The sequence below is a fragment of the Pantherophis guttatus genome, chromosome 2 (genome assembly GCF_059756535.1).
Source record: "Pantherophis guttatus breed Tessera chromosome 2, ASM5975653v1, whole genome shotgun sequence".
NCBI classification, from domain to species: domain Eukaryota; kingdom Metazoa; phylum Chordata; class Lepidosauria; order Squamata; family Colubridae; genus Pantherophis; species Pantherophis guttatus.
The window spans coordinates 254,338,781-254,357,301 of NC_142064.1; the positions used below are offsets into that span (position 1 = coordinate 254,338,781).

Sequence of the window (18,521 nt, forward strand, 5' to 3'; positions counted from 1 at the left end):
AGACTTCGAAGGTCCCTTCCATCTCTATTCTGATTTTATTTATTTATTGTTAAATTTGTATACCGCCCTTCTCCCTGAGGACTCAGGGCGGTGAACAGCCAAGTAAAAACATAAACTACAAACATTAAAATACAATTAAAAAGATATATATAAATTTGGCCCCATGATTAAAAACAGTAACAAACAATTAAAAACATTTTAAAAAATGTTAGGCCAGCCCGGCTTGCTGGAAAAAGAAGGTTTTAAGGGCATGGCGGAAGGCACCGAGGTCTTGGATTCTCCTTATCTCTGGGGACAGCTGATTCCAGAGGGTAGGTGCCCCCACAGAGAAGGCCCTCCCCCTGGGGGTCACCAGCCTGCACTGTTTGGCTGATGGCACCCCGAGGAGGCCCTCTCTGTGGGAGCGCACAGGTCGATGGGAGGCCGTCGGTAGCAGCAGGCGGTCTCGAAGATAACTAGATCCTATGCCATGGAGCGCTTTAAAGGTGATAACCAACACCTTGAAGCTCACCCGGAAGACCACTGGGAGCCAGTGCAGCTCACGCAGGAGAGGTGTTGTATGGGAGCGCCATGCGGCTCCCATACAACACATTAAGTTAACCCTTCAGCATGTTACAAAATGTAACCGCCAAGTCCTTGGTGTTAAATGTGAATGGTTTGCAGAATTCCCATCCTTTCAAGTACAGGTAGTCCCCGACTTACAAGAGATCGTTTAGTGACCAGAGTTACAACAGCACTGGAAAAAAGTGGCATGACCATTTTTCATACTTATGATCATTACAGCATCCCCACAGCACATGATAAAAAATTCAAGATGCTTAGCAACTGGTTCATATTTATGCTGGTTGCAGTGTCCCAGGATCATGTGATCACCTTTTGTGACATTTTGACAAAGTCAAAGGGGGAAGTCAGATTCACTTCACAACCATGGGGCTAATTTAACAACGGCAGTGATTCACTTTAACAGCTGTGGCAAGGAAGGTCATAAAATGGAGCAACATTTGCTTAACAACTGTCTTGCTTAGCAAGAGAAATTTTGGGTTCAGCTGCAGCCGTCAGCTAAAGACAACCCGTATCTGTGAACTATCAATAACCCAGTAATCGATTATCCACTGCAGCATGCAAACTTTACCTTTTCACTCACCCTTAAAGTAGCAATTGTTTGTAAACATTCTTTGCTGTTGAACTCTAACAATTGTGTCCAGCAGCTCGGATATTCATCAGCATTCTCTGACATCAGAGCAATTCACCCAATCACAGGTGACTTATTTCAGCATCAACAATAGGTGGCTGAGAATTGATATATCACCAAATCAGTGTTAATTCTTGTTGACCACACGGAAAGTCTTCTGCAACCTGCTGCCAACTTGGACCTTTGAGATCTTCCAACAGCACACCCATCATCACCTTACACGTGTAAAATGTACTTTACACATGCACAAAATCCATCTTCATTTTGGTAAAATAATTGAATTATTTTATTTATTTATTTTGGATTCTTCGTTTGCTTGTTCGGAGGGCTCACTGGCTTTTATTAGAGGAGATGGGATGGGATGCATAGGAGGGAATCCCCAGGAGGGAAGGGAGGCATTCCGGTGGTGTAAGAGGCAACCCAGGCCAGATTATCATGTGTGGAAGAAAAAGGATGAAGACAACTGCTCCTTAATAGTTCCCAGAGTATAGTATAGATGCAGATACAATAGACCTCAATCTGGCAAGATTCTGTCTATAGGTGTGAAACAATAAAGAACCTTCTTTGGAAGAATTGCCCCATGTCATTCTTGGTTTTGGGCCTCACAGGAGAACACCACTGCAAAGCTCAAATAGGAAGTCCAAAAGAGGAAGTTACTAGAAGAAAGAAAATTACCCCCTTAAACCTCCAAAACGAGAATAATGTGGCATAGTCATGCAAAAGTATTGTTAAGTTGGTGGTTGTTAAACTGCAATTTGCTGAAGTAGCCACAATGCCTGGGTAGGTCCCCATGTTACTCCAAGTCAAAATCTAATAAAATCATATTAGAGCTGAGCAGGATGTGTGTATGTGTCAGGGGTGAAATGCTACTGGTTTGGACCGGTTCGCCCGAACTGGTAGTAATAAAATGATATTTATTATGCAAATGCTATAAATGCTACAGGTTCAGGCGAACCGGTATTTCCGATGATCAGCTGTGCCATGCAATTTAGATTGGATTTAGAATCTATATCGTGTGGCACAGCTGTCCCACCCCTCGCTTTCTGCTTATCTTTGCAGACTCAGAAAAGGCTTCTTAATCCTTTTTCAGCGCTGCGCGGTAGCGCATGCAGTGCACATGCATACAAAGCACGTGTTTGCCACGCACTGCGCATGCATGCGCATGAAGCAAACCGGTAGCAAAGCGAACCGGTAGCAGACTTCAGGGCATTTCATCCTGATATGTGTGTGTGTGTGTGTGTGTGATTGCGTAGATGTGATCAAATGAACTGCTTTGTGCTGTAAATGGTCTATTTAAGGGCTGGGAAATTTAAGCATATAGCTACACAGGTAGTCCTCGCTTAATGGCCATTCATTTAGTGACTACTAGTTGTATACCTATACGCTGACATTTCCTAACCCTTGAATTTATATCATTATACAGCTACATTCAAATATGATATGGGTTCTTTTCATAAATTAATTTTTTGCACATCCTCCAGTGCAATTTCATTCTCTTTTCTGTGAGTAGAAAGGCTGACTTTCACAGACCAATTGTGGTAGTATACAAAATGCAAAGCGTTTTATTTCACCACATAAATGGAAAGGAACTAGAAACAAACGAACCCCCAAACTTCTATATATTAATGTAAAAAAATCTATTTTTTTTTCTGCTCTTCAAATATATACACATCCCGATACACATAAAGAAACAAACAGCTACAAGTATTCCCAGGAAAACACAAAAAAAGGCATTTGACAGGATAAATGGAGAGATGATGAAACAAACAAACAAAAAAGAAGCTGTTATAGGCACACTGTACCACTGAAACATTTTCAAACAGAAATATACATCTACTGTAATTAAGACGGGTAAATTTCAAACAATTGAAAATACTTGAAACATTAGCTTACCCCCATCAAGCAACAGTTAGTCATGACTAAAGCTACAATTCTATATACAATTTCTTGGAAAAAAAACATTCAGCTTTGTGGTACTTCCTCCTGAGAGAATAGAAATATAACCGTAGCATACCTCCCTTTGCACGCTGATTCCAGGGAATCATTCTATGTATGGAAAAGCTTTTCTCGCATTTGTACATATTTGAAAAAAGACACAAGAACTAAAATTCAGAAGTGCATCACACACTACACCCTCTTTTGCACAAGTAGGACTATCATCTCTGGACTGCAAAAAATCCAGATGAACAGTCAGAGGAAGCAAAGAGGTACATGAAACCTACTGCTTGCTGCCTTTAGCAGTTCTCTAGATTTTTACAGCCCAAATATGGTAATCTATTCAAGATGTCTGCCAAAGAACACCACCACACAACCTTTTGCACTTTCTGACAATATCGTAAAACAACAGCTCCGTTTGTTTTTAATACGCATGTTTTACATACCAAGCCACTGTGGCTTATAAGTCATGGTTTACAGCTTGCAACATGAGCATTCAGACCATCGAACAAACCATGATTAAAACAAGCCCTGGGTTACTACTGTGCGTGAACCCTGTCCTTGGTTTTCAGTGTTAGAATTTCTTTCAATTGCATAAATCTGGATGCAATCAATTTAACAGAATAGGACGTTCTATATAGTCTATACAATCGTTGAGTTGTCAACGAACCCTACAAATCTTCAGGAGTGTCAAACTCGCGGCCCGCAGGCCGGATTTGTCATGCGCTGGCCACGCCCACTCCCGGTTTAGGGAAAGGGGAAAAAAGTCGTAATATGCCACATGACGACGCGGGTTTGATACACCCCTGCTCTAAGCAAAAACATGTAAGACTGAGCTGCACAACGGTAACTTCTGAAGGACCAGGTTCAACAAATGTTTGTCACTTATGTTTTAACTTGGGTTGTGGGTTTTTTTTTTTTTTCTGATAAAGGATGCCTCCACCAAAAGCATAGAAAGCTCTTAATTATTTTAGGACCTATTGAGGACATTGGGAATTCCCGTTTCTGCAACTTTCTACAACTTTGAAAGAGGCTTGGTGAATTAATTACTTAACAAAATATATTTATTGCTTAAGACATTAAACAATATTGTGTTGGAGGCTAAAAAGAAAGTCTTTTTGTCCTTTTGTCTCCTTTCCACCAAGGTATTTATTGCATAGGTTGCCTGTCAGAAGTTGCCTGTGTGATCCAACGCAGATGGCAGCTAGGAATGTGCCCGGATGCCATGGCTAACTTCCAGGGCACTTTTGGAGTGGCATCTTTATCATGGAATCACAGGAGAAAAGAAAAACTCGCGCACTGATTTCCTGACTCTTCTCTTTAGTTTGGAAAAGTGCATTTTTTCCAACCACCCTTTTATACAGTACAGTATCTACAATCAGGTCACCTCAAGTCTCCAGGAAAAAAACAAACAAACAAGTGTACAAAGAACAGGGCCAAGTCCTCATATTTTGGGATGATCTGGAGGATGTGGAATGGCAAAACTGGTCCTTATGAGGAACCAGCATCCATTCTTTTTTTCGGTTCAGTCCATGAACACATCCAGATCAAAGTCCGGTCGGTGCCACGTCAGATCCGGCCAATCTCAGTTCCTTCCTTCTTTTCTTGTCCACTCTTGACAACAGCGAGAACCAGGTATCTCTTGGCCAACCATGGATTCGTAAAGTATCTTTGAAGCCACTTCTTTCTTCCAGCTTCTCCAAACATCCAGTGCTTAATTAATCCCAGTGTGCTTGGACCAGATGGTCCCAGTTATTTTGCCAGTGTTAATCCATGAATCTAAAGCTGAAAATGCAGCCCCCTCAGATGGAGTCTGTCAAAGGCCCAAAATATCCCTTTTGACACATGCAGACTTTCACAGAAAAGGAGAAGGTGGGGGGGGGGGAATACAGCAAAAAAGAGGGAGAGGGAGAAACAGAGACAGATAAAGAGGCAGAGAGATAGACAGACAGACTTTCTGGAGAAAGGCATCAGACACAAACAGTGGAACGCTACATAATGGAACGCTAATCTTCCATTATGCAAAGGTTATGAATGAAATCCAGTTCACACCCCCTTCCCTCAATGTTAGTGAATTACAGTGCACGGTAGCCTTGCTTAACATTAGGCCTTCCCAGCTCTGATAGATTACAACTCCCATGTTCTCATCCAAGCCCCCATACCAACACCAATAGCTTTTATGGAAGATCCGGAGAGACCCTTGCACACCGTGTTACACAGGTTGCTGTGCATGAATCCAACCTTTAACCACAAAAGATATGTGTTCAGTTCAGTTTGAAATCATATGGAAGGAAGGAAGGAAGGAAGGAAGGAAGGAAGGAAGGAAGGAAGGAAGGAAGGAAGGAAGGAAGGAAGGAAGGAAGGAAGGAAGGAAAAGCTTTCAGCAATGGATGGAACAATCACCCCAACTTCGCTTATAAATCCAGTGTAATGTTTCTGTTAGGATCCCATTAAAGAGCATTCAAAACCCCCAAATCTAATTTGGCAAGCTAAAGGAGTGTGTGAAGGACGGAGGGGGGGGGGAAGAGTGCTCCCCCACAATTTCTCTGGAGTGTCAAAGGAAAGAATTGGAGGGTATGAAAAAAAAAAAGGGAGTGTTAGTATTCAAAGTGGCAAAATGCACATATTGTACGGTGCTCGATTGTTCAAAATGTTTAGGTATTTTACTGCAGCCATCCTTACAGACGCCTGCTAAGCAAGCCAACGTGAATATCCTCTCCTCATCTTCTCAATGAGGGGCTGAAATCTAGGGTTACTTAGGGATGGGTCTGACTGTGAAATTGGGGGACGAGGTCCTTTGGGTTTACAGCAGGGGTGGAATTCAATTTTTTTTTTACTACCAGTTCTGTGGGCATGGCTTGGTGGGCGTGGGCGTGGCAGGGGAAGGATACTGCAAAATCTCCATTCCCACCCCACTCCTGGGGCCAGCCAGAAGTGGTATTTGCCGGTTCTCCGAACTGCTCAAAATTTCCGCTACCGGTTCTCCAGAACCTGTCAGAACCTGCTGGATTTCACCTCTAGTTTACAGTCCTCTGTAGGAGACCTGCTTATAGAGCTGCTAGCACTGAATGGATGGAAAGGACATGAATAGCCCAATCAGAACATTATACTGTGCCCAGTTTGCTGCTGAAGGAAGGAAAACAGAAAAAGGGGGCTTCAGTAAATACCTTAGCCACTAACCCTGCTTCCTTAGCTCACCCTCAAAACCTGGAGATCAAAGGACAGAAGAAAGACCTAGAATGATGCAAGAGAAAAAAAACATTTGGAAGAACAAGTCATAAAATATTTCTTCCAATTATGGCAGGATGAATAGGGCTACATTTGACAGAGCAGCTTCCTTGCTTGGGTGTCTCCCAGATGTGTTCAGCCTTTCTAGCCAACATGGTCTCTGGCTACAGACAAGCTCATGTTCGCCAGATGTTTTGGACTTACAACTGTCCTTTGCAGCAAATGTTCTTGACGGAATATGGGACAGACTCATGGGGGGCCCCCGGTTGCTTACTCTGTGGTTGATAAATGCTAAAAAAAAAACTTTGAGAATGGTAGTTTCTAGACAAAGCAGGAAGGCACCAAGTTGGTTTAAAGCTGATTTAGGACAAGGAGAAATAGGAGTTTTACACGAGTGGAAAAACAAACCATCGGGTAAGAATGTCAGAATAACAATTTTGGATCGTGTGATGAAATAAGTTAGTTAAGAGATGACCAGGCAAAAAGAAAAAAGAGTCGAGAAAGAGAACCACATATCGGAAGGTGAATGGTGAGATTTGGATGAGCAAAGGCTGAACGACCAGATGTCCCACAAAAATGCTCTGGAGCATGAAGGCCTCTGAGCCGCATCCAGTCTCCAGCAGTCTCTATGGTGCTGTCCAACTTCTCAACACAGCCTCCGATGGCCAGTGCTAGTTTGGTTCACACCATATTGAGGGCATCCTCAGCCAGGAAGCAGTGCAGGTGTTGGAAGGATGGGCGGTCCTTGGCCTCTCTTGCCCAGCATCTCAACATCATCTCATAGACAGCCAAGGGGCAGGTGGACGGACAGCAGAGATAGACCTGAAGATGGAGGAAAAGAGACAGTGTGACATGGCTCTGAGATCAGCCAGCCAAAGACAGAGCCTGGATTTTCTTAAAGCTTAATCTTAAAAGATTCAAGGTCTTGGTGGCGCAGTGGTTAGAATGTACTGTGCCTGCCTACAGTGTAGAGTTTGATCCTGAAGTAACCTCGAAGTTACAACAGCACTAAAAAATGTGACTTATGACAATTTTTCACACTTACGACCACTGCAGCATCCCCACATGGTCATGTGATGCTTGACTCACATTTATGACGGTTGCAATGCTCTGGGGGTCATGGAATCCCCTTTTGCAAACTTCCGCCAAGCAAAGTCAATGGGGAAGCCAAGTTCACTTAATAACCATGTGTAATTGCAAGATTAAAAGAAAGAACTGCAATGATTCACTTAACAAATGTGGGTCAAGAAAAATTTTAAATTGGGACAAAACTCACTTAACAAATTAGCAACATAAATGTTGGGCTCAATTGTAGTCGTAAATTGAGGACTGCCTATACATGTACCTGTGTGAGTCCTAGTCTAATGTATTATATAAATACATTTATACCCTGTTTCCCCGAAAATAAGACTGGGTCTTATATTAATTTTTGCTCCAAAAGATGCATTAGGGCTTATTTTCTGGTTAGGGCTTATTTTAGGGCAAATATGGTACTAAATGCATCCTTTTTTTTTATTATTATTTGATTTATATGCCGCCCTTCTCCGGAGACTCAGGGCGGCTTACAATGCATTAAGCAATAGCCTTCATACTTCTGTATATTTTATACAAAGTCAGCTTATTGCCACCACAATCCAGGTCCTCATTTTACCTACCTTAGAAAGGATGGAAGGCTGAGTCAACCTTGAGCCTGGTGAGATTTGAACTTGCAGTAATTGCAGGCAGCTGATGTTAATAACAGTGCTTTAGTCTGCTGCGCCACCAGGGCTCTATTGATTTGGCTGACAATCTTAACTGGGGCTTATTTTGGGGGTAGGGCTTATATTACGAGCATCCTGAAAAATCATGCTAGGACTTATTTTCCAGTTGGATCTTATTTCTGGGGAAACAGGGTATAATAGGCATGTTGTTAAACAGTCACATTGTTTACCTGTTTGCCCTGATGCCGAAAAAACTCGCCGGCGTTCTCGATTACAGCTTCATCCGTGAGCTGGCTGTATGGCTGTTCTTGGCACAGCATTAGAATCTCCCACAGCGTAACTCCAAATGCCCAAACGTCACTGGCCATGGTGAACTTACCCTGAGGGGAGGGAAAAAAATGACATTCCTGGATTTATTAAACCAGTTTTACAACATGTTTCAACCTTTGAGGGCTCTGGTCAGGGCAAGCCGGAAAAACAAATCGAAAATATAAAATCCCAAGTAAAAAAACATCACAACAGCTTCCACGACTCATAGGGGCTGAAAGTGCTGCTGCTTTTTTTTTCCTGGAAGGCCTAACCTTAACAATAACAGATTTGGAAGGGACCTTGGAGGTCATCTAGTCCAACCCCCTCCTCTCGCAGGAGACCTGTACTAGGGATTCGAACCGCCAAACTGCCGACCTTTCTGATCGACAAGCTCAGTGTCTTAGCCACTGAGCCACCTACTATAACTTCATTAAGATAGGCTATAATAAGATAAACATTGCAAGTCTGATTATTTTTTTCTTCCTCTTACTCTTATACCTACAGGGAATATATGTCCTTTATTATAAAGGACAGTGCTTGATTTCAGAAAGCTGACCTTTATCTATTTATTTTCTTGGTGCTGCTCTTGAATGTTCCTTTATAAAGCAAAGTTATAAACATATATACAATTTTTTGTATAACGTAAGCAATTTTTTAAAAATCCTAATGAACCTCTTTTAGATTTGCTCTTTTTCAGGTCTGTCCTTTTTTTTTCAGCACTATCATACCTTCAAATTGTTGCTAGTCAGGACTGTCATTAAGCGAGGACTACCTGTGTTTGAAGCTCGTCACTTCACACACTCACCATGAGAATGCACTCCCAAGCCATCCAGCGGATCGGGAGCACAGCTCGGCCTTGGATGCGATAATAATCTCCGGCATAGAGGTTCCGGCTCATGCCGAAGTCTGCGATCTTGATGGTGAAGCCTTCACCTACCAGGCAGTTTCGGGTTGCCAAATCCCGGTGCACAAAATTGAGGGAGGCAAGGAACGCCATTCCTGAGGCTATCTGAGCCCCTAAATGGACCAAAGTGGGATAGCTGAGAAGTGGGGGGAAAGGAAGAAAAAATGGCAAGAATGTTAATTTAAAAAATGCGTATCTCACTCTCTGCCCCTCTACAAGAGCAAATACAGGTAGTCCTTGAGTTATGTTGCTCAAAATTTATGTTGCTACGTGAAACACTTGTTAAGTGAGTTTGCCTCGTTTTACGGCTTTTCTTGCCACAGTTGTTAAGTGTATCACCGCAGTTCTTAAGTTAGTAACACGGTTGTGAAATGAACCTGGCTTCCCCATTGAACTTTGCTTGTCATAAGGTCACAAAACGGGATCACATAACCTCAGGACACTGCAGCCGTCATAAATAGGAACCAATTGCCAAGGATCTGGATTTTGATCATGTGACTGTGGGGATGCTGCAACGGTCATAAGTGTGAAAAATGGCCATCAGCCACTTTTTTCAGTGCTGTTGTTAACTTTGGTCACTAAATGAACTGTTGTAAATCGAAGACTACCTGTGCAGAAGATATTCCCACCAGGCATTGGGACAGTGCTTGGTACTTAAACCAAGCAAGCTAAAATACAAAGGAATCAGAGCGAAGCCATCTCAAGATTTTAATGATCCACTAAATTCAGTGAAACATTATCACCTCACATTCTCATCCTTTTTTCCTAGTGAAATGGGCACTTCCATCTCTGGATTTTTTTTTTTCAGGATTTCCAAGCTAAAATCCATCTTGTTGAGTTTCAAATGCTTCTTTTAAAATATGAGCCATTTCTGAGCTCTTTAGAGATGAAAGGCATCAGCATTTACGCAGCGGTTTAAGAGTCAATGGCTATATTTATTACCTTTCTATCAGTGGTGGAATTCAAATAATTTAAAAACCAGTTTTTTTTTTTTTTTTTAATTTGATTTATATGCCGCCCTTCTCCGGAGACTCAGGGCGGCTTACAGTGCATTAAGCAATAGCCTTCATCCTTTTGTATATTTATACAAAGTCAGCTTATTGCCCCCATAACTGGGTCCTCAATTTACCTACCTTAGAAAGGATGGAAGGCTGAGTCAACCTTGAGCCTGGCGAGATTCGAACCTGCAGTAATTGCAGGCAGCTGGTCTTAATAACAGGGTGCTTTAGACCACTGTACTACCAAGGCTCTTCACAGTTCTCTGCCCTAATGACCGACTGGGTGGGTGTGGCTAGGGGGTGTGACAGGCAGCACTCGGCCTCCTGCAACCCCCCCCCCACGAGAGGGAGGCCGCACCCCCGCACCCCATTTTGGGCCTAGTAGGCCTCCCTGCAGCCTCCTGGGAGCAAAAATGGGGTGCATGCGGACTCCTAGAAGGGGCGGGGCAGGGCCAGCCAGCAATTTAACTACCGGTTCTCCAGAACTGGCCAGAACCGGCTGAATCCCACCACTGCTTTCTATGTGAGTTTTTGGTGACGTTAACCCTCTTTTTATCAACATGGTCGCCAAGGTGCCATAAAAAAGAATTACATAATTATTGCTGAAGTGTTGGTCACAATTCCCAGTAGTGTTAGGTGTCACTATACGCTTTTACAGTATAGTGACATTTAACACGACCGGGAATTGTGACTTAACAATAATTACGTGATTCTATTCTGTGGCATCGGGGTGACCATTTTGAGAAAAAGAGGTTAACATCACCAAAACCGCTCTGACACAAATCTCTCTTTAGATTTTGAAATCAATCTGAAAACAAAAGTGTTGGGGAAGTTTATGAAAAGAGCTAACCCGGCACAGGGAAAGGAATTAAACCTAAAATGATAAAATAATTGAGAATGAAACTGAAGTGGGGAAAAAATGCTGGAAGAGGATTTCAGAAATTTGGAATAGGTACCTGATGGTTGGTCTCCCATTGGGGCTGCCACCCAGCTTGTCTTCCAGCTCATGTCCACTCAGGAACTGGTTGAGGTCCCCATTCTCCATGTACTCCGTGATCATACACAGCGGATCGTCCCGCACGCACACACCCAACAATCTCACAATGTTAGGGTCCTTCAGGCGAGACATGATCTTCACCTCCTTCAGGAAATCATTCCTGTGTGGACAACAAAAGACATGGACAGGGAGATGAGGAAGGTAGTTGACAGGTCTCAAGAGAGGACATGTGGCTCAAATGATTTATTCGTTCCCATTTTTTTCCCTCAACCATCAAAAATCCCCTCATTTTTGCCATCGAAGTACCGTGGCAATTTACAAAGTACAATACAGTCTTCCTATGAATGTAAACATATTGATTATGTGCCGTCAAATTGGTGTCAACTCTTAGCAACCACAAAAATAGATTTTCTCTGTGATGGTCTGCCTCTCACCTGATTATCCAGGTGTTGTTATGATGCCACCAATACCACTGTAACTAAGTCCACCCCCTTTGCTGCCGATTGTCCTCATCTTCCCTTTTCTTCCATTTATAGTGAAGTTATTAAGGCAGAGTCTGTCTGTATATTTTGAAATGCTTCTTCCCAATTTCTCCACACCTGGGCTAAACTCCCTTTTGTGAAATAAGCTATTATCAGGTTTATTCTTTGCCCATGATGGCGAACCTATGGCACGCGTGCCACAGGTGGCACGCAGAGCCATATTTATGGGCACGTGAGCGTTGCCCTAGCTGAGCTCCAGTGGGCATGTGTGCGCTGGCCAGCTGAATTTTGGGCCTTCCAGTCCCACCGGAAGTTGGGAAACATGCCGTTTCCAGCCTCCGGGAGGCCTCTGGGCGGGTGGAGGAGGCCGTTTTCACCCTCCCCAGGCTCCTAGAAAGCCTCTGGAGCAGAGGTGAAATGCTCCCAGTTCGGACCGGCTCAAACGAGTAGATAGCGATGATGGCCAGTGGTTCGGAGAAGTTACTCCGGTAACTTTCAGCCGCTTGCCTTCCCTGACAGCCAGCCGCGGGAGAAAGGTGAGCAGTAGGAGTCGGGGAATGGTGCATTCCCCGACTCCAGGGAATGGGGCGGGTGGGCAGAGCTGTATGGTGAAGGGTGAGTAGGCAGAGGCTCTGTGGCAAGGACGGAGTCGGGGAATGGTGCATTCCCCAACTCCGGGGAATGGGGCGGGTGGGCGGAGCCGCGGGAGAAAGGTAAGGACACGCCAGCAGAATAGAAATTTTAAAAGTTTTCCTACTGGGTTTTGTGGGCGTGGCTTGATGGAGGGGGTCTTGTGACTGAGTGGGCGTAGCTGTGAGTGACATTGAGTTGGCCACGCCCACTCAGTCACAGGACACCCCCCCACCAAGCCACGCCCACAGAACCAGTAGGGAAAAATTTTAGATTTCACCCCTGCTCTGGAGCCTGGGGAGGGTGAAAAATGGGCCTAACGGGCCCAACGGTAACCTTTTTGCCATCACGTGCCAAAAGTGGGAGCGCGGGGGTCCATGCATGCATGTGCGGGGGGCGGGGAATGGGGGCATTAAATTATGGGTGTGGGCACGGGCATGCGTGACCCCCACCCCACGCTCCTCCCATTTGTGGCACGTGACAGCAAAAAGGCTAGCCATCACTGTCCTATGCTATTTCTTATTGTTTATGTGTGTATTTTCTTCCATTCATTTCCCAGATTCCTGATAATCTCTAACACTTCCTGATATAAGTATACAGGTAGTCCTCAATTTATGACCACAATTGGGAACTTCCATCACTAAGCAATGTCATTACTGAGTGAGAGGCACCCTATTTTACAACACTTTTGCTGTAATTGTTAGCAAACCACAGAGCTATTAAGCAAATCCATCTTCCCCCATTTGCTTGTTAGACTCCATGTCAGGGTTCTAAATAATAGATCCATAGCAAGCAAAACTCCGAAGCAGGTAGATTCCTCAAAGGATAGCTAGGAAGGTCACCAATGGTGATCATGTGACCCTAGGACACTGCCAAGCACCCGAATCACAATCACGTGACTGCCTGTGACAGTCACATGACTGGGACATTGTCACAGTCATAAACGTGAGCACCAGTCGTAAGTCACTTTTTCAGTGCAGTCATAACTTCGAACAGTCACGAAACAAATGGTCATAAGTCAAGGACTACTTGTATTGAAGTAGGCATTTCAGTAATGAACGCTGAATTTAGGATTGGTATCAAAGTTAATCCTAGGGAATTATCTGACAGAACGCTGCCTTTCGGAGTTTGTGGCAACATACTCCTTTTAAATTATCTCCCAGGTAAAGCCTAAATGAGAAATCTTTAGCATATAAATAAATGGGAAGTTCAAATTAATGCAGAGAGGGGTTTCTACTTCCTTAAAGTCAGCAGTCACAAACAAATTCCCACTGAGACGTATGGGCAAAGCTAGAGCTAACGTTTAAAACAGGTAAATAAAATATTAAGTCCATCAAGGCTGAGAACATTCTATTATGGACATTTACGTCAACATTTATCTGGAGTGAATCGGGTTAGGAACACATGGCATAACTTATCATTCCTGAACCTGAACACCTTTCTGACATGTGGGTTTCAACCCCAGAAGTCCTAGCAATGGTCAAACAGATTAAGAAGGTCTAGTTTTTAAAACAGCCCAAACTTTGACCATTGACATGACTTCCGGCATTGAAAACGACACGTCAGAAAGCTGTGCAGGATGCTGAAGAATAGCAATAACACTTAAGACTTTTATTTCCGCTTCACAGTGCTTTTACAGCCTTCTCTAAGCGGTTTTACAGAGTCAACATATGGCCCCCAACAATCTGGATCCTCATTTTACCGACCTCGGAAGGATGGAAGGCTGAGTCAACCTTTAGCCTAGTGAAATCTGAACTGCCAAATTGCAGTCAGCCGGCAGTCAGCAGAAGTACTACATTGTAACCACTGCGCCACCACGGTTCTTGGTCAGGTTGGCAAAAGGTATACTGTTCTGCCCCAGCTCTGGATTCCCGAGGATATTGACACACACCAACGGTCCTTATCAAATTTATTAAGTAGCAAGAATAAACCAAAGTCCGGCAAAGGTTGGCAACCAGCCCAGAAAACAAGATATGATAAGATTTTTCCAAAAATGCTCTGATGATAATTACAAGTTGTTTCTAGCAAGAAACTTACTAACGGCATGTGACTTAAATAGGCTAAGGGAGTGGCCAATTATCCTCAAGCCTTACTCTCGAGGAGACCTCCTCCTCCTGAGTAGCCACTCCTGCCTTTTGGCAGCCCTGCGTGCTCGAGCATTGAGGAGAGGCTCCTCCACTTCGCTCTCTCCACTTGAAGGAGCCTCTGGAGGTTCTGAAGGCCCTGGCTGAGTCTCTGCCTCTGGCACCATATCCTCTTCAGCCTCCTCGCTGTCCGACACGAGTGCCGGCTGCACAGGCTGCTGGCGCGACACCACACCAGCCTCCTCGTCGTCAGGAACAGTCACGATCCGCGCAGGCCGCTGGCGGGCCACAACATATACAGTGGGTTGTGCTTTAACAATGCATATTTTTATTTCCATCCTCAGGCACCCACCTGGCATTCTTGGTGGCATCCGAGCGTAGAATCTTCACAGCAACTAGCAGAGGGCGTCCCTTGCGCACGTTGAAAGGGAACTCCAAGCTTGGCAGATCTTGGGGGTTCTCCACCTCACACAGGTGGACCTTTCCAGGAGAGAGAGGAAACAGGGAACCATTATGGAATCATAAAGGACACAGTGAATAATGGCACAGTGAATGTAGTAAGGCATTGCTCTCAACCTTGGCAACTTGAAGATGTCTGGACTTCAACTCCCAGAATTCCCCAGTCAGCTAACACAAATGTTGGAGGAAATGTTTCCATTAGCCACAATCCATCTGCCACGCATTTCTTTCTAACACGTGGCAGCGTGGCGGAATATAATGCAGGTAGTCCTCGACCTATGACCACAATTGAGCCCAGAATTGATGTTGCTAAGTGAGAAATTTGTTAAGTGAGTTTTGCCCCATTTTACCACTTTTCTTGCCACGGTTTGTTAAGTGAATCACTGCAGTTGTTAAATTAGTAACACGGTTGTTAAGCGAATCTGACTTCCCCATTGACTTTTGCTTGTCAGAAGGTCACAGAAGGGGATCACATGACACTGCAATCGTCATAAATAGGAACCAGTTTTCAAGCATCTGTATTTAAGCCATGTGACCATGGGGATGCTGCAAGGGTCGTAAGTATGAAAAATGGTCATAAGTCACTGTTTTCAATGCCGCTGTAACAGTAGTGGGTTTCAAATTTTTTTACTACTGGTTCTGTGGGTGTGGCTTGGTGGCATGTCAGGGGAAGGATACTGCAAAATCTCCATTCCCTCCCCAATCCAGGGGAAGGTTACTGCAAAATCCCCATTTCCTCCCGATCAGCTGGGACTCGGGAGGCAGAGAATAGATGGGGGTGGGGCCAGTCAGAATTTTTACTACTGGTTCTCCGAACTAAGGAGAAATTTCCTAACAGTGCGAACAATTAATCAGTGGAACAACCTGCCTCCAGAAGTTGTGAATGCTCCAAACACTGGAGGTTTTTAAGAAGAGGTGGGATAACCATTTGTCTGAAGTGGTGTAGGGTTTCCTGCGTAGCAGGGGGTTGGACTAGAAGACCTCCAAGGTTCCTTCCAACTCAGTTATTCGATTCGATTCGATTTTGGGGTGCCTGTAGAGCTCCACCCTAGTCTCTAGTCCTGAAGTCCCAAAGGTGCTTTTTCAAGAGGCAACTGGACTTTCTTTGTTTTTCTTTGAAGACGTTTCGCTTCTCATGAGAAGAAAGTTGCCCCCTGAAAAAGCACCTTTGGGACAACCATGACTGGATGACTGAGAATCTCCATAGACATCTAGTCCTGAAGATGAGGTGGTTAGTGGCAAGACATAGTTGAATGGTCAGCCACCGGTGCAAGTGGCCTTGATTGTCTCTATTATTGCTATTATTACCTATTATTTGTAGTGCTATTAAAGTAGCATTTATTATTTACATATAATAAACATTTGGAAGTTGATGAACAATCTGAACTTCATGAAGGGGTCGATGAGCTAAGCATTTGGAGATCCCTGGTCTACAGGAACAAATCCATGACGTTTTTGTGATCTTTTTGGAAATAGCTTCGCAATATTTTTCTTCCTAGGTCTGAGAGGATGACTGAACCAAAGTCACCGAGCTTGGCTTTGTCCCTAAGGCAGGATTAGAACTTGTCTAGTCTCCTGGCTTCTAATCCAACTGATTTGGAAAGTTTGATTGCCTGGTTATATGCCATTAACTCAGTATTGACTCTTCCTGACCACATAGATACACCTTGTCCAGAATGTTCTGGCCCCAGCTTGACCCTTCAAGTCTTCCAACAGGGCACCAATCACTACTGGTTGTCCTCTTCTTCCTCTACCTTCAGGGGTGAAATCCAGCAGGTTCTGACAGGTTCTGGAGAACCGGTAGCGGAAATTTTGAGTAGTACAGAGAACTGGCAAACACCACCTCTGGCTGGCCCCAGAGTGGGGTGGGAATGAAGATTTTGCAATATCCTTCCCCCAGGAGTGTGGAGGGAATGGGGATTTTGCAGTATCCATCCCCTGGAGAAGGGTGGAAATGGAGATTTTACAGTATCCTTCCCCTGCCACGCCCACCAAGCCACGTCCACAAAACTGGTAGGGAAAAATTTTGAATTTCACTCCTGTCTATCTTCCATCTTTCCCAACCTTTCAAACATATACAGATGAGCTTTCGTCACGCAATGTGTCCAAAATCTAATAATTTGAGCCTGACCATTTGTGCCTTGAGTTAGAACTCTAAACTGTGGCTTAGAGATGCCACAATTAAATCTGAAGCGTTGGTGGCATCTACCATCATGCCTCTATTACTTTACTACTCACTGGAAATGTGTGTCTGTTCTGATCTAGGCTTCCCCAAAAAGCACGAAGCAGAATCCTGGTCCCGACAAAACCCCTTTTATTAAACAAATGTGAATTCCTCTCATTCACATTCATCAAAGGCCTGGCAAACAGTCTTTCAAAGGTGAATTTATGACCACAGACCTTATCTAGCTTGGAAAGCTGCCATGTAAATATTTTCCAAATACGGTGCTATGCAAGGAAAGACTTGGCACAGAGTCTCTGAGATTCACAGACAGATCTTCGCACTCCTGAATAAGTCTCTGACCGACCGAATGAATTGTTTCCTGCAAAAAAACCACTCCCCTTTCGCTCCTTTTTTATTTCCTATGGGAGGGGCCATTCATCATCCACCTGTGGCTTTATTCCCAAGTCGACCCTGATTTCTTAGCTGTTCTTTTCTTCTGGCAGCTCTGCGCATGCACACACTGGGAACAGGCTTCAGCTGTTCCTCTGCCTCACTGCTGTCTAGCTCCGGAGGCAGCTGATAACTGCCAGATGGCCTTGGCCCCCTCTCTGCCTCCGACACAGAGCTCTCGTCCGAGCCTTCCCCAGCCTCCAGGACTGGTCCATGTTCTTCCCCAACCTCCTCACTATCTGACTCTACTGCTAGCTCTGCTGGCCGCTGGCGGGCCACAACAGTATCTTACTTTTCCACTTCCACAATCCAACCTCTGCTGCAGGCGAAACTGGACTTACCTCTCCAAACTGCCCTTCGCCCAACTTCTCCTTGAAGATCAGCCGTTCCCGGGGAAATTCGCCTACTGCCATGTCCTTGCTGGCAAGGGCATCTACCGCAACAGCAGGGACAGCATATGTGTTCCCTCCAGTCACTCCCTGCAGGTTGATGATGTCGGCTTCGGCGTAATGTGGCACGTTGTTCTGGAAACTTGGCTGGCTGGCAGCCAGTTCTGGTTCCATGTAGTCAATCCCACACTCTGCAGAAGAAGAAGAAAAAGACAAAAGGAGAATCAGTTCAGAGGTGGAGAAAGGAACATGGAGGACTTGCCCAACCCCTAACGTGCTGCAACTCATAGGCATCCAGCAGCCATCAGAGCCAGCCGGAGCTCTGCTTTGGACACAAGGAGTCCAGATATCACATCCTGCTCCAACCGCATTCTCCCTCCCCACCACTCCAGAAGCGGCAACATCGCAGAACCTGCAAAGCGGAAGGTGGTATTAGCCATGCACAGGGCCGACAAGAGGGAGATGTACAGGGGGGGGGACAGACATGGCGAAGAAAGAGAGAGGGAGACAGACGGACAGACAGCACCCCCTGGCAGGCGAGGGAGAGGAACTGCAGAAGGCAGGATGTTCTGAGCAGGGAGTGAGGTCACCCGGGGTTCC

At 44.7% G+C, this 18,521-nt stretch overlaps 1 protein-coding gene across 2 annotated transcripts in view; it reads right to left on the bottom strand.

The window, feature by feature from the left end:
* Positions 1 to 2,728: 2,728 nt before the first annotated feature.
* Positions 2,729 to 18,521, bottom strand: part of DDR1 (discoidin domain receptor tyrosine kinase 1) — a 79,268-nt gene continuing 63,475 nt past the window's right edge. For both annotated transcript variants that reach the window (XM_034421578.3, XM_034421579.3), the window contains 6 exons: positions 17,874 to 18,112; positions 14,812 to 14,939; positions 11,223 to 11,423; positions 9,170 to 9,404; positions 8,286 to 8,435; positions 2,729 to 7,177 (listed from right to left, as the gene is read on the bottom strand). In XM_034421578.3, the coding sequence (XP_034277469.2) occupies positions 7,037 to 7,177; positions 8,286 to 8,435; positions 9,170 to 9,404; positions 11,223 to 11,423; positions 14,812 to 14,939; positions 17,874 to 18,112 (1,094 nt within the window). In that variant the 3' untranslated portion in view covers positions 2,729 to 7,036. The remainder of the gene's footprint in view (positions 7,178 to 8,285; positions 8,436 to 9,169; positions 9,405 to 11,222; positions 11,424 to 14,811; positions 14,940 to 17,873; positions 18,113 to 18,521) is intronic.